General features: G+C 33.8%; 1 protein-coding gene across 4 annotated transcripts in view; it reads right to left on the reverse strand.

Annotated features, from left to right (window-relative positions):
- VPS13A (vacuolar protein sorting 13 homolog A) overlaps positions 1–12779 on the reverse strand; it is a 109255-nt gene that overhangs the window by 9345 nt on the left and 87131 nt on the right. For 3 of the 4 annotated variants that reach the window (XM_049796058.1, XM_049796057.1, XM_049796056.1), the window contains 8 exons: positions 10825–10970; positions 10612–10693; positions 9578–9691; positions 9000–9075; positions 8738–8901; positions 8343–8388; positions 7369–7492; positions 6237–6351 (listed from right to left, as the gene is read on the reverse strand). In XM_049796058.1, coding sequence (XP_049652015.1) covers positions 6237–6351; positions 7369–7492; positions 8343–8388; positions 8738–8901; positions 9000–9075; positions 9578–9691; positions 10612–10693; positions 10825–10970 — 867 coding nt within the window. Of the gene's footprint in view, positions 1–3470; positions 4055–6236; positions 6352–7368; positions 7493–8342; positions 8389–8737; positions 8902–8999; positions 9076–9577; positions 9692–10611; positions 10694–10824; positions 10971–12779 lie in introns of those variants that run through there. The other variant, XM_049796059.1, reaches the window with a different exon arrangement.

Genomic DNA, 12779 nt, shown 5'->3' on the forward strand with positions numbered 1-12779 from the left:
CTAGACACAACAGGTTTTCCAAAGGAGGATGGATGATAACAGTTGGGAGCAGCAAACTAGATAGCATGCATGAATGAATGCCTGGTAAGAGTCAGGGCAACGTCAAATAAAAATGAAGTTACTTTGAACTTTAGAAAGAATTTCTCACTATGATTTTATGAAGTGAAACCTCAGTTTTAGAGTACTTCACGATATGATCTTTATGTTTTGATTTGAACCCAAGCCCCAGACGGGGGTGAGGGAAGGAGAGAAAGGAGGAGTATGACACACTTTTCCCACTCCTCAGATGTTCCTCCTGGCAGACTGAAGTTTGAATACTAAGAAACAAGGGCCAGTTCAACCCATTCCTACATTCTGCCATCTGATCTGAAGCTTACGTCATGATGAAAACAGGATCACTGAACTGAAAGCTGAACACCTCCAATACAGTAGGACACAGTCCTGAAGCACGGCTTTGAAGGATTGTCTTCTCTACAAGCTTACATCCACTGCAGGACATTTGGGCAGCAACCTTGCATAACACTGTAAAAGAGCCCTCACAAACTCATACGCTATGAAGGCAAATTAAAAATAAGAATAGGGTTTGTATTTTGGTTTTGGGTAGGCACTGAGCTGTGACACAGAGAACTCCACTGATTTCATGGTACAAGTGTCAATGACTTACGTTCCTAAGCATGAGACTAGTCTATCTTTCAGCTTTAGTCCCTGGCAGGGCAAAGCCCAGTGATTTCTGGCAGTTCTACAGCTTCTGTAAATTACTGATAACAACAAAGGTATAAACAGTCTATTAAATGATGCCAGGAACTGTCTATAGTATCCCTCTGCACTGACTTAAGTCTACAGAGCCTCTGGAGAAAACAAAAAGACCAAAGAACACTGATCAAAAGGGCTGTACTGGATAACATCAAAGATAAAGAGCACAGCCAATTCTTCACCTCAACAAGGAAGAAGCCTATAAATTCAAGTTACCATTATACAAGTCACTAAAAGAGTAAAACTAAACACTTGGGAAAAGCTGAATCATCAGTTTGTTCTGTAGCTGACAGCAGAAAACTTGGCAACCCAGGCTGAAAGGATGGCACTAAGTCCTGGAGTTCTCAGCACTGAACTTCAAATTCAATTTACCAGTGAAAAAGTGGGGAAAAAAATTATGCAGCCAAAAGTTAAACTATTAAAATACATTAAACTGAAGTGCTGGGAGGGGATGCATTTGAAGGTCTGTATTGTTTGGTATGTTACTTAAAATCCCTAAAGAAAATAATGTCTAAATCGTGATTATTTTTTTTTTTTTCATTTTTGGTGCCTTAAAGAGCATCAGTTTCAGCTAGTTAGCTATTACACTTCTCACAGGTTTTTGTTCCATGACCTGGAGAGAAATTAAATCCTGATATCCCAGGTGATACAATTTTTTCTTGTCCTAAATCCAAATTATTTCTTTTCCCAATGTATATTCAGAGGAAGCTAGACTCAAGACAGAAACAAAAATTACTACAATTTTATTAATAGAAAACCTTCAAAAAGAGAACTATACTCCATGAAAGATACAAAATACTCTAAGGTATATAATCATATTTGCCAACTATAGTGGTAACTTTTTTACTGGTTTGGTGGTTTTTTGTTTTGGGTTGTTTTTTTTTGTTTGGTTTGGGTTTTTTTGGTTTTGTTTAGTTAGCATTCTACAACCTTTCAATCTACTGAGTCAAGATTTGTGTTGGGTTTTTTTGTTTGGTTTGGTTTTTTTGGTTTTGTTTAGTTAGCATTCTACAACCTTTCAATCTACTGAGTAAAGAAGGAACTGGTTTTAGTTATATTGCAGTGGAACTTCAATTAGTGATATCTGACCCAGAAGTACTACCATTCACGCTAAAATTTATTTCCATATTCTGTAATGATTTGTAGAATTGTAAATTAAAAAAAGTTAGGTCTATCTGATAGAAAAAATGTATTATTTCTAAAAATAGAATTCTTTTTTTTTGCAGGGATACTTTTTCAGTCAAAAAATGATTACGTTTCTTTCTCAAGCTGTTTTATAATGAGGAAAAAATATGTTTTGTTAAAAATTGACATGCATTGTCTTGTAAGACAGGTCATTAAAGAAGAAAAACAATATCTTATAGGATAAAAAAGAAATTGCAGTAAAAAGCCAAAAAGGAAAAAGGAAATGTCAGGTAACATAGTCAAAGTTACCAAAACCCAGTAAAGTTTAAAAATGCAGCAGTAATCTTTCCATAAAGTTGTACCTAACAATTTCCTCAACTTCTAGGTATGAGGTGTCTTTTTTTCAGGATTGAAGATCAAAATAATTTCCTACATTCTTCAAAGAAATACCTGAGATCCATTTGTACCTGATATATTGAAAATCGTTCCCACAATGTTTCAGGCAGTAACACATGGCAATACAGTCATTCATCTACTTCTGCAAGACATTCTTTTCAGATGACAGTATTACAAAATAAGTAGCAGTACATGATCTGTAGCAATCTTAAGCATCAGTAGTTTCAGCTAAAACAAGCTCTTAAATTGAGTTTGTCCCATCTTTTATCTGGGAGATTACAGGCATATATTCCTTCACTCATTGCCCAAGAGATCAGACAGTACAGGAACTTTTGAAGGCATAGCGCTAGAATAAACAGTCTTATGGTTTTTAATGGTTCCTCCCTCAGAATTTTGATAACTGGAAGACATTATCTATGAAGGACATGATATCATCTTTGGTAAATACGCAAACATTTCAGCAGCTCTTCTTGCTTTAGAGCAATTCTAATTCTTCAGATGTTGGCACAAGAGTTAATTCTTACTACAGTACTTATTGATACATAAATATCTATTGCAAGATGTCTTTAGAATGCAACACAAAATTTAGCAACAAACCACAAAAAAAGAATGAGAAAACTGTGCAAGCATTCCAGTGAATACAGAATAAAACAATTTTTAAAGAAACAAGTAACTTGTAAAGCTATATTGTAGAATTCACAATACAGAATTATAGTGATTCAGTGTTGTTATTTTTTTTTGTCCCCCATGTTTAAGTGAATAAAAAAAAATACTTTCACATGTTATGTATCTTTTACTACACAGAGCCTTGTAAAAGTACTGGTGTTTTCTCCAGCTGCCCGCGATTTTACATAGGGTTTAGTCCTGGGGTGGATTTTTTTACTTTTTTTTGTTGCTATGAAAACAAAAATATTGATTTAAGAACCAACTAATTTATGGTCACAATCAAAAATAACTAAATAATCCATTATTTCACACATCTAAGGATTCCAAAGGACAAACAAAATAAGTATTTAAAAATTACAGTAAAACAAATGATAAATGAAAAATTAAAGGTTTATGTTAAATGTTCCTTTCAAAATACATACATTTTATCTTTTAAAAACTTCTATAGGCCATTTCGTGTTCTTACATAATCTAGTTCCAGGAAACATGAGAAACAATGTTGGAACAGAACACTGAATCCATTTTAGATATAATTTAGATGTGTTTATTGTTAAAAAGAAAAGCAGACAAAATACTTTTGAAATAAGAAATAAAACAGTCAAACAGCATTTTAACACCAGTAATGACTGTACAACTCAGTAAAGTTTTACTAAACACATTTAAAAGCATTCCATCTAGCAAATTGTAAATAAAACCTGTCAAACACTTTTATAAATGCAAAAACATTAAATACACTTGATAGAAACATACCTGGAAATAAACTTTAAGTCATGGTATTACTATTTCTTCATATTTTTCAATATTAATTTCACCTAATGTCCAGTTTTATCTATAAGACTATTTTTATTATATTTTTTGCTCCTTTCCCTAGCACTCACCGTCATACATTTTATTTCCCCACATTATTTTTTTTTTACAGTTTTAAAAATAAAAATTTAATATCAGACAACTCCAATTTCTCAGTGGGAATCATAGCAGCAACACTTAATACTTAAAGGTCAAAAGAGCATGACAAAGGCCATGTATATCTGTTACAGTCCATATTATCCTAACTGTCATCATCATCATCACTACTATTGTGAGTCTTAGTCCATTCCCTGTAGGCCTGTCTTTTCTGAAAGCATGGTAAGGGAAGAAGAAAGCAGAAGTATTAGTTTAGAAGTATTAGTTTGTCTCGTAAGTTTGTTATTTAAAGCAAAATAAAACCCCAGAAAACAAAGAAATTCTGAAGTGACATCCTAGTTCAGGACACAGTATGAGCACACGAAATCACCTATATCCTATTTTTTTAATCAGCGTATACAATCTCTAAATCACTAAAAAGTTTTATTCCAATCTAATTCGGTAATCTGGTTAAAATGCTACAACACAGTGCCTGCAGTGGGGCCAGTCACCAGACCTGTATGCATAGAAATAATACAAAAGTGGAAAATAATCTTTTTTTCTCCATAAGAAAAAATTATGCTATTCAAACTTCTTCAGATAGGGGACATGAAATAAACTAAGTCTCATGCAAAACAAAGAATTATCTCTAGAACCAAAAACATCAAGAACCAAAAACATTAGTACACTTGAGGGTAAAATGAGATTAAGACATCAAACATACTATATCAAAAATTAATGTCTGAAAAATAATTACATTATTCAGTATTTTCTGATTTGACTGCTTATTAAGAGAATTACAACCCTGTTTGGAGCTTTCAAAACATTTCTTCGAGAATAGTTCTACCTTAGAATCATCAGTAGTGAAAACTAATATGAAACATACAATTTCTCAACTTTAGCTACTGTCAAATGGCAGCTACCATCACCAAATATGACAGGCATAACACAAGGCAACGCCTTTAAGCTTTTTTAAGTTGGATAATGCAAGGTGGTACTGTACGCTCAACCACACAACAGAGAAAAATTAGTATTGCATATTACATTGCAGAATTTTTTAAAGGTTTCTCAGAAAAAAAACCAAATGCAAACATCTACAAATTTAAGAACCAAAAGCAATGCAAAATCATTAGAGAATTCTGCACATTAGAGCTGACTCTGTTGGCTCACTAGCATTTGTTTTAGTGGTACACTTTAAAACAGAAAATGGGATGTTTTGGAATTCATTTTCTTACCAAAAAGAGGTGAAATATTAGAAATAAGTTTATGCTGTTTATCAGTAGTGGCTTCTAACTACGCTCTAGTTAAGGTAATACTGCTTTATAACACTAGGTTTAAATCGGAGAGCACGGGTTAAAGCTACTTCATTAGAAGAAAGGCGGAAGCGTACTATTTATTATCAAAGAACTTTCACAGTTTGCTGAACTATATCACCAGTGAATGGTATGGTGAACATAGCTGAGATGCCCCAAATAGGACAACCCTCTTCTACCAGAAAACAAAAGACACACTAATGAAATGCAGCAGTAACAGAAACAACCAGATTGGAACTTGACATGAAACACACAGCTGTGGCAATTCTCAAAATAGTCTAAAAATCCTCTCCAAAGGCTACTTCATTCTTATCTGCTTCTCCAAAAAGGTTATTTCTGTATGACTTCTCCAACATTTCCCTGGCACACTGTGAATCCTTCAATGTGTATTTTAAAAATTCTGTTTACATTCATGCAATCACTAATTACTATTTTTTTTCTTACGTTTGAATATTTTTAAGATGCAGTTTTACTTCTAACAGAGAAAAAAAATAGAAACTTTGTAAGCTGCAAAACAGTTGAAATTATTTCCACTTTGATATCCAAGTAAATTTGCTTAAGTAGCAGCCGAATTATTAAAGAATAGCTGCTGTTCAGCATGTTCAGCATGCAAACAGTATTCTACTTCAAAACTGTTTATGTTCTTTCAATGGCTGTAGTATGACGTAAATACAGCTATTTTAAGTGTGTTTAAAATGCTGTTTTACATAAAATTCAGATTTAAAATGTGTATTGTAAAATTACTGAAAAAAGTGTCTTTCTGTTTATCATCCCTGTTTATCAAAAATAAAAATTAAAGACATAAACCTTTTTAATTACACATATAAACCTACTACTTCTTCTTCTTTCAAAATGCTCTGTATCTTGTAGAAACCTCTACCAATATACTGGTGTAAATTATGGTGTCTTTCTCAAAAGTTGTATCACAGAAACGAAGTAACCAAAGTGGTCATAAGCCTAAGAAAGTAAATGAAACTTCTTGACTACTGAGTTACTAAGTAAGGGGCAGTAGGGAATTTAAGCAACGGGAAATTCTGTTAAATATTTATTTGAACATATGATGAGTTAAAATGTATGTCAAATTATCTTTCATTTCTTCACCTGTAACATTTGACTTCCTGTTCCATCTCTTAATCTGTAAGGTCTAATAACTCCATCTTCACCAAAGAAGCGAGGCGGGCGCAGGCTTATCACATCTTCTGATGAATCTGCAACTCTGACAATAAAGCAGCAAATTTAAGGTAGGTGTCAATATCTCTACTCAGCTATAATATTTAGCAAAGGCTCTACATCAGTTTAAATAAAAATTAAATTCAAGTACTAGTACAGCAACTGTTGTTGTCTATGTATGTGCTTTTGCATATGAATAGACCTTGATTAGGTAGTCTACGAAACAGTAATAGATTTTAGTCAGAAATCTATTTCAGAGAATGATCATCAGAAAATTAGATGGCACAGAGCAGCACACATCTGTCTAAGCATTGTACTTCAAAACTTCAAAATTAAAGACATCTGTGCAATACAGAACTTTTGCTCTGGTATTTTTCTTGCATTTCTCTGCTAAAGAACTTGAAGAAGTGGAAAACAAAAGACTGGCAATCTCATGACAGCAAAAGTGGTCCAGCTCACTAAGAACAGGTCCGTTAAACAGCTTTATTCAGAAAAAAACTACTAAATGCCCCCTCAAAACAACTTTCTCCTACTTCTTTACATATTACAGGATGAGATAATGTACAGCAACAGCTTTATTAAAGTGAGGCTACCACAGTGTTCAATATGCAGTCCTAACAGTTCTCAGTCAAACAACCAGGACAGATTCCTGGCATGACCTGCTTGTCTTGGAACTCATCTTATAGAGTAGCAATAATATAAAAAGTAACTTCTGATGCAGCTAAGTAGTCCTTTTTTCCTGCATAATTTGGGCAAAAGGAAAAAAATCAGCAATCGAAGTCCTATCACTGAGGCTTTCAAACTAGTTTCTTTGGTAATACTAGAAATACCTGAGATATGATGTTGTGATTTTTTTAAAAATATATAGTTGGTAGCATTTAAGTGCCACATATTTATCATAAAAAAAATAAGGATAAGATTTTTTTTTTTTATAGCTCATCTGTATTAACAACAAAGTTGAGAGATCCAGAAACATAGAAGCAACACAAAGACACAATGTACTACTGCTACTACTGTTGTCTGTTTAATGCCATATGTCATTCTTCATATTTGTTTTACTTACTTTTTAATACCCTGAAATGTGCTGCTTGCCATGTCTATGATTCCTCCAGTAGGCCTAGCTACTGCTCCCACTAGGCCTTTTCCAACACCTTTGAAAAAACCAGCTGCTCCTTCTTTCTGAGCTCCTAAAAGGATTAAGTGCAGCAAATAATTATAAAACACCAAGTTTTTCTTATAATCTTAGCAAACTTAATTACCATTTAATTATAAATCTTATTTCATATGCAACTACATATTCTCCTCCACATAAAGTTCACGTAAACAACATTTAAACTGAAAGGCAGTAGGAATACAAAATCTTGATAAAAAGGCTTATAACTCAGATTTATAATGTGTGGTGGGTTGACCTTAGCTGGATGCCAGGTGCCCATCAAGCTTCTCTATCACTCCTCTCCTCAGTAGGGGTGGGAGGAGAAAATAAGATAGAAAAAAGCCTTGTGGGTCAAGATAAAAGCAGTTTAATAAAGCAAAAGCAAAGGCCACACACAGAAGCAAAGGAAAACAAAAGATATATACTCTACTTTCCATCAGCTGGTGATGTCCAGCTACTTCCTGGGAAGCTGGGCTTCAATACACATAGCAGTTGCTCCAGAAGACAAATGTCATAATAATGAATGCCCACCCTCCTCCTTTCTCTTAGCTTTCATTGCTGAGCAGACATCATATGGTATGGAATATCCCTTTGGTCAGTTTGGGTCAGCTGTCCTGGCTGTGTCCCCTCGAGACCTTGCTCACCCCAGAGCCTACTGGTGAGGGCGGGGTGTTGGAGAGACAGCGTTGATGCTGTGCCAGCACTGCTCAACTGTAGCCAAAACACTGGTGTGTTGTCAACACCTTTCTAGCTACCAATGCAGAGCACAGCACTATGATGGCTGCTATGGGGAAAATTAACTCCATCCAATACATAACGTCTCATCAAATATCAAGAATTTACCATCATATGAACAGTTAATGCATCAGAAGACCTAAACTTACCTCTTATTGGTTTTGTAACTATTCCTGTTATGCCACTGACAAAACCCTACCAAGAGAAACAAGAGACATTACAAATAGGTTTTCAGATTATATTTTTCATTCTTTACATTTCTCTTACTACTTTGTTTGTGAACAGCCTCAAAGTACATGTGTTGGAGTATTCTAAAATTCACTACAAGTTAACAGAATTAGAGGCACCTGCTTCACAGTTACTACCTTCTCTTCTACCCTCATATATTTTTCTTTAAAACTATCAACCAATTCTGGCCATATATTTGCAAAACCAGAATTAAAATAAAGAGTAACAACTCTCCGGTGACTATGGCAGCCTCTATATTTGTTACTCCTGCCTGCATAAAATTCATTAATCTTTTTGTATTTTTTTTTCTCCTTACAGAAACTAATCCTTTTCCGCCACGAGTGATACCCTCTCTCAGACCAGTGGGCTGTTTATTCATGGCTTCTCTCCTCTTCTGCTGGTAATCCTCATCCATAGTTATCGCAGCTACTCCTTTTGCCATAGCACCAGTAATTCTTGATGCAGCACCAGCTAACCCACCTATTGGAAAATAAAACAATGTAAAATGTCATTACAATTTACAAATACTCATCTATATTGCTTACTATTAAGTATACTACCATAACGCTGAAACTTACCAACAGCTCCCCCTACTAGTGCTTTAAGTCCTAGCGCCATTCCTTCTATAAATTCTTCAGGACCCTGGATGGCTCCCTAAATAAAAAAAGGATTGCATAAATGCAATGCTAAGCTTCAAATAGTATGCATTACATATTTTTAAATCTTACATTTTTATTGGAATTTATATATAACAAGGAGAACAAGAGCACAAGAACGTGTGATAAAGTGTGAAAGTGCCCATGAGAGCACCTGTGAGAGAAAGACTATTTTAGAATAATAATTCATTCCCTGCAGTCTGCTTATTTTAAGGCAAATGGAAAAAAAGCAGATTTATTTTAAAATAAGAACAGTAAGGAACAGTCTTTTGTGAATTAAGTAAGGAACAGTCTTTTGTGAATTAAGTTAAATGGACTAGTCTCTCTGTTTTATCTCCCTTGAGTTTTCCAGTAACTTTTCCTGGCACTTTCACTTTAAATCTTCAATTCTAAATCAAAATTTAAAAACCAAAAAAGGCATTAATATATCCACATTTTCAATTTAATTCATATCTCTCTACTTGTGCTACATTTCATAAGAAGGCAGCAGAGATTTTTACCTGGTAAGGTTCATAGAAGAATGCTTCTACTCCTTCAGACAAGCCTCTTATGAATCCAAATGGATTACCCAAGACGTCAAGGCCAAGAATGAGAACATACATCTGTTTAATAGCCTAAAATAAAAATAGTTATTAGTAAAAATATTCAGAAATTACACTAAAACAAAGGCAGTGTAGTATATTGAGATTAAAAGAAAGTGGAAGTAATATGAGTTTAATATAAAAACCTCAAAATTATGTGGAAAAGTAGAAGTAGTTGTATTAAAAAGGATCTTACAGTGGGTAAATCATATTAAGTCAGTTAAATAAACATTACTTCTTAAAAGTATTTCACAAACAACTGACATTAATGTTCTTGAGATTTTACAAAGCAAGCACATTACTTAGATTTCTCTCATGCTACAGGACAACCTGAGAAAATTTTATTGATAGTCACTGCAAAATGTTGCAACTACATCTATATGAAGTGTAATTCAGTTTTAAAAAAAAGGTTGAGCATATCCTAGGAGATATACATTTTCTCTCTGGAAAAAAGGAAAGGTTAGAGAACAAAAGATAATTAATTCCCCAATTAAAACCCTTTATAGGTTTTTTTTCTCCTTTAAATATGGACAGAGCACTAAATTAATAAGTTCAAAGAATCCCTTATTATTAATGATGGATGGATAGAAAAGGACTAATCCCTTTATGCAAAAGTATGTCTGCTGGATTCTCTCCACTGGATGACAGGACCTGAGCAGTACACAAAGGCCAAAGAGGATTCATAATTCATATACTACTAATATCCAAGAAAAAACATTAATATTTTTATGCCGATCCTGCTCCACTTTTCCTCTAGTGATAATTTGGAAAGAGTACTTGCCCTCAAAATAAAGGCAACAGAATACAACTAATAAGTAATGTGTTTATGTGTTTAACCTTTGTACAAACATACAAGGCTGAAATTAATTTTATTTATTTTCATAGAACCAAAGCACATAGTAGTGCTTTCAAAATATAAATTTACTGAAATATTGAAATTTACTTATTCTCACCTGTTTTGAATAATGCCTGACAACTGCTGATTGGAGCTGTTGTGTAGTACAGAAGTGATAGCTGAGTTCAAAGAATGCCAACCTAAAAAAAAAAAAAAAAAAAAAAGAAAGAAAAGAGAAAAAGTCCTTATTATGAGAGCAAATTAAAGTCTAACATCTGTAATATTGGTTTAATCTTTGGAAGTAATCTTTACAATTGTATTTTTAACCTACTTAAAGACAACATCTTGTACATCGGTGAGGGTGGCCCCTATACTCTTCAGCAGGAGATTCAAGGACTGAAGTGGTATCAGTTCATTCTTTCTTTCTTCTTTGTTACTATCTTCTCCACCCGTACTGAGTGAAAAGCTTAAGTGTAACTGAAGGATAAAAATGAGATTGGGAAATAACACAACTGGTTAGTAAAAGTATTATATTTCTGTTTATAATCTTTTAGATGATTTAAAAATTGAGATAAGACATTTCTAATCTTGACTGAAATCATACTGACTTCATAACAGAAAACATAAATACACCATGTAGGGCAGTACAAAACCACTGAAAGTCAAACTGTATAACCAGAACTACCTTTAAGAAAACAAGAACTTGAAATTGCTTACTCATGTTTTCAGATAAGGTCTCCAGAATCTTTTAGTTATAATTTAGGTTATTAGCTTGTTTCTAAAACATTTTGTTTCTATAACTAATACCCCAAATCAAAGCAGACTGCAAATGGTAACATAGCATGGTGTCCAGGCAAGAACAAGAAACAAAAGCCTGAAAACAAATAATTATTAACACAAGTTTTACAGGTGCTAAACAAACACTGGAACATGTATACAAGAAAAACCACACCTTGGCAGACCTGGATTAACCAAAGTATTTCTTTCACAGAAATTCAGATGATGGTCTCAAAACAGAAAAACATTCAGGAAAATTGCTCAGAGGTCTTTATAGTGCACAAGTGTATTCAGCGGTTTTCAAAATCAGATGAAAAGAAGTTGTGTCTGTTTCCAATTCTCTGAAGACAACACCACGTGCCATTCATTAATTTATGGTATAACAGACCTTAGCTATATCTCATTTCAAAGATACATAGCTTGTCTTGCAGAATCATTGTCAATTCACAGCTCTATATTGACTTCATAACTGTTAAAGACTAATCTTTTATTAGAACCTGAAGCCCGTTTATTCCATCCTCTCTCCTCCATGTACTTTTTCTTGTCAAATATGACAGAATACATTCAAAAATAAGCTTTTGTTTACTTTGTTACAAAGTGTTCACTTTGTTACCTTAACATGTAAGGGGCATTTTAATTCTGCCAAGTCAGGAGTAGTTTTTGTAATAAAACAAGTGGAGATGTACCTATGAACATCTAAATGAAGATACATTGAAACAGCACTAGATATACTTGGAATGAGTTAAGCTAAGCTGTTTACATAAAGCTAGCCAAGCATTTCCTGCAATTACCTGTTCTAATAGCAGACTGTTTCTAACTTCTTACCAGATACCGTAGAGGTGAAACTCAAACCATTCTTTGATCTATTTCCCAGGGGATGGAGGTTAGATTCTCTTACTGAGCACTGTTACAGAGCCTACAAAGTACCATCACAGCTTTAACAACATCAGCTATGCAATTATCAAAAAACAAAGACCAGTAAGCTAAAAATGCATGGGAGTTAGATTTGGGCAAACAGGCTGTTGTTTCCATGTAAGTATGCACCTATTATTCAACAGCTGTACCTGAATGTTTATGGGAATGGGGAAATAGCCAAAAGTAGACTTTACTGGAGTCAAAAAACAAGTAAGTAATGATAAAGCAAAAAATACCATTGCGCACTCATGCTGGCTGTGCATGTTTTTTACAAATGACCTCATTCCCCAATACACAACACACTGTCTGCACACAAACTAGAGCATTTTGCAAGGATCTCTTAAATAATAAAAAGTATTACTGTATATGAAGAAACTCATGGATATGCATGAAATAATGAACTTCTAATGTAAATATTTAATAAATATTAATATAAACACCATATAAGTTGGGGTAACAATGAAAGCACTTTTCTAGGACATTTTTATTTTATTTTTTATCACCATTATGTTTCTTTATTTCCAGTGCCTACTATCCTACAGAAGTCAAAAATTCTTCAGTTAGAGAGCAAACACAGGCTGTACTGTGGAAAAG

The sequence above is a fragment of the Accipiter gentilis genome, chromosome Z (genome assembly GCF_929443795.1).
Source record: "Accipiter gentilis chromosome Z, bAccGen1.1, whole genome shotgun sequence".
In the NCBI taxonomy this organism is placed as follows: Eukaryota; Metazoa; Chordata; class Aves; order Accipitriformes; family Accipitridae; genus Astur; species Astur gentilis.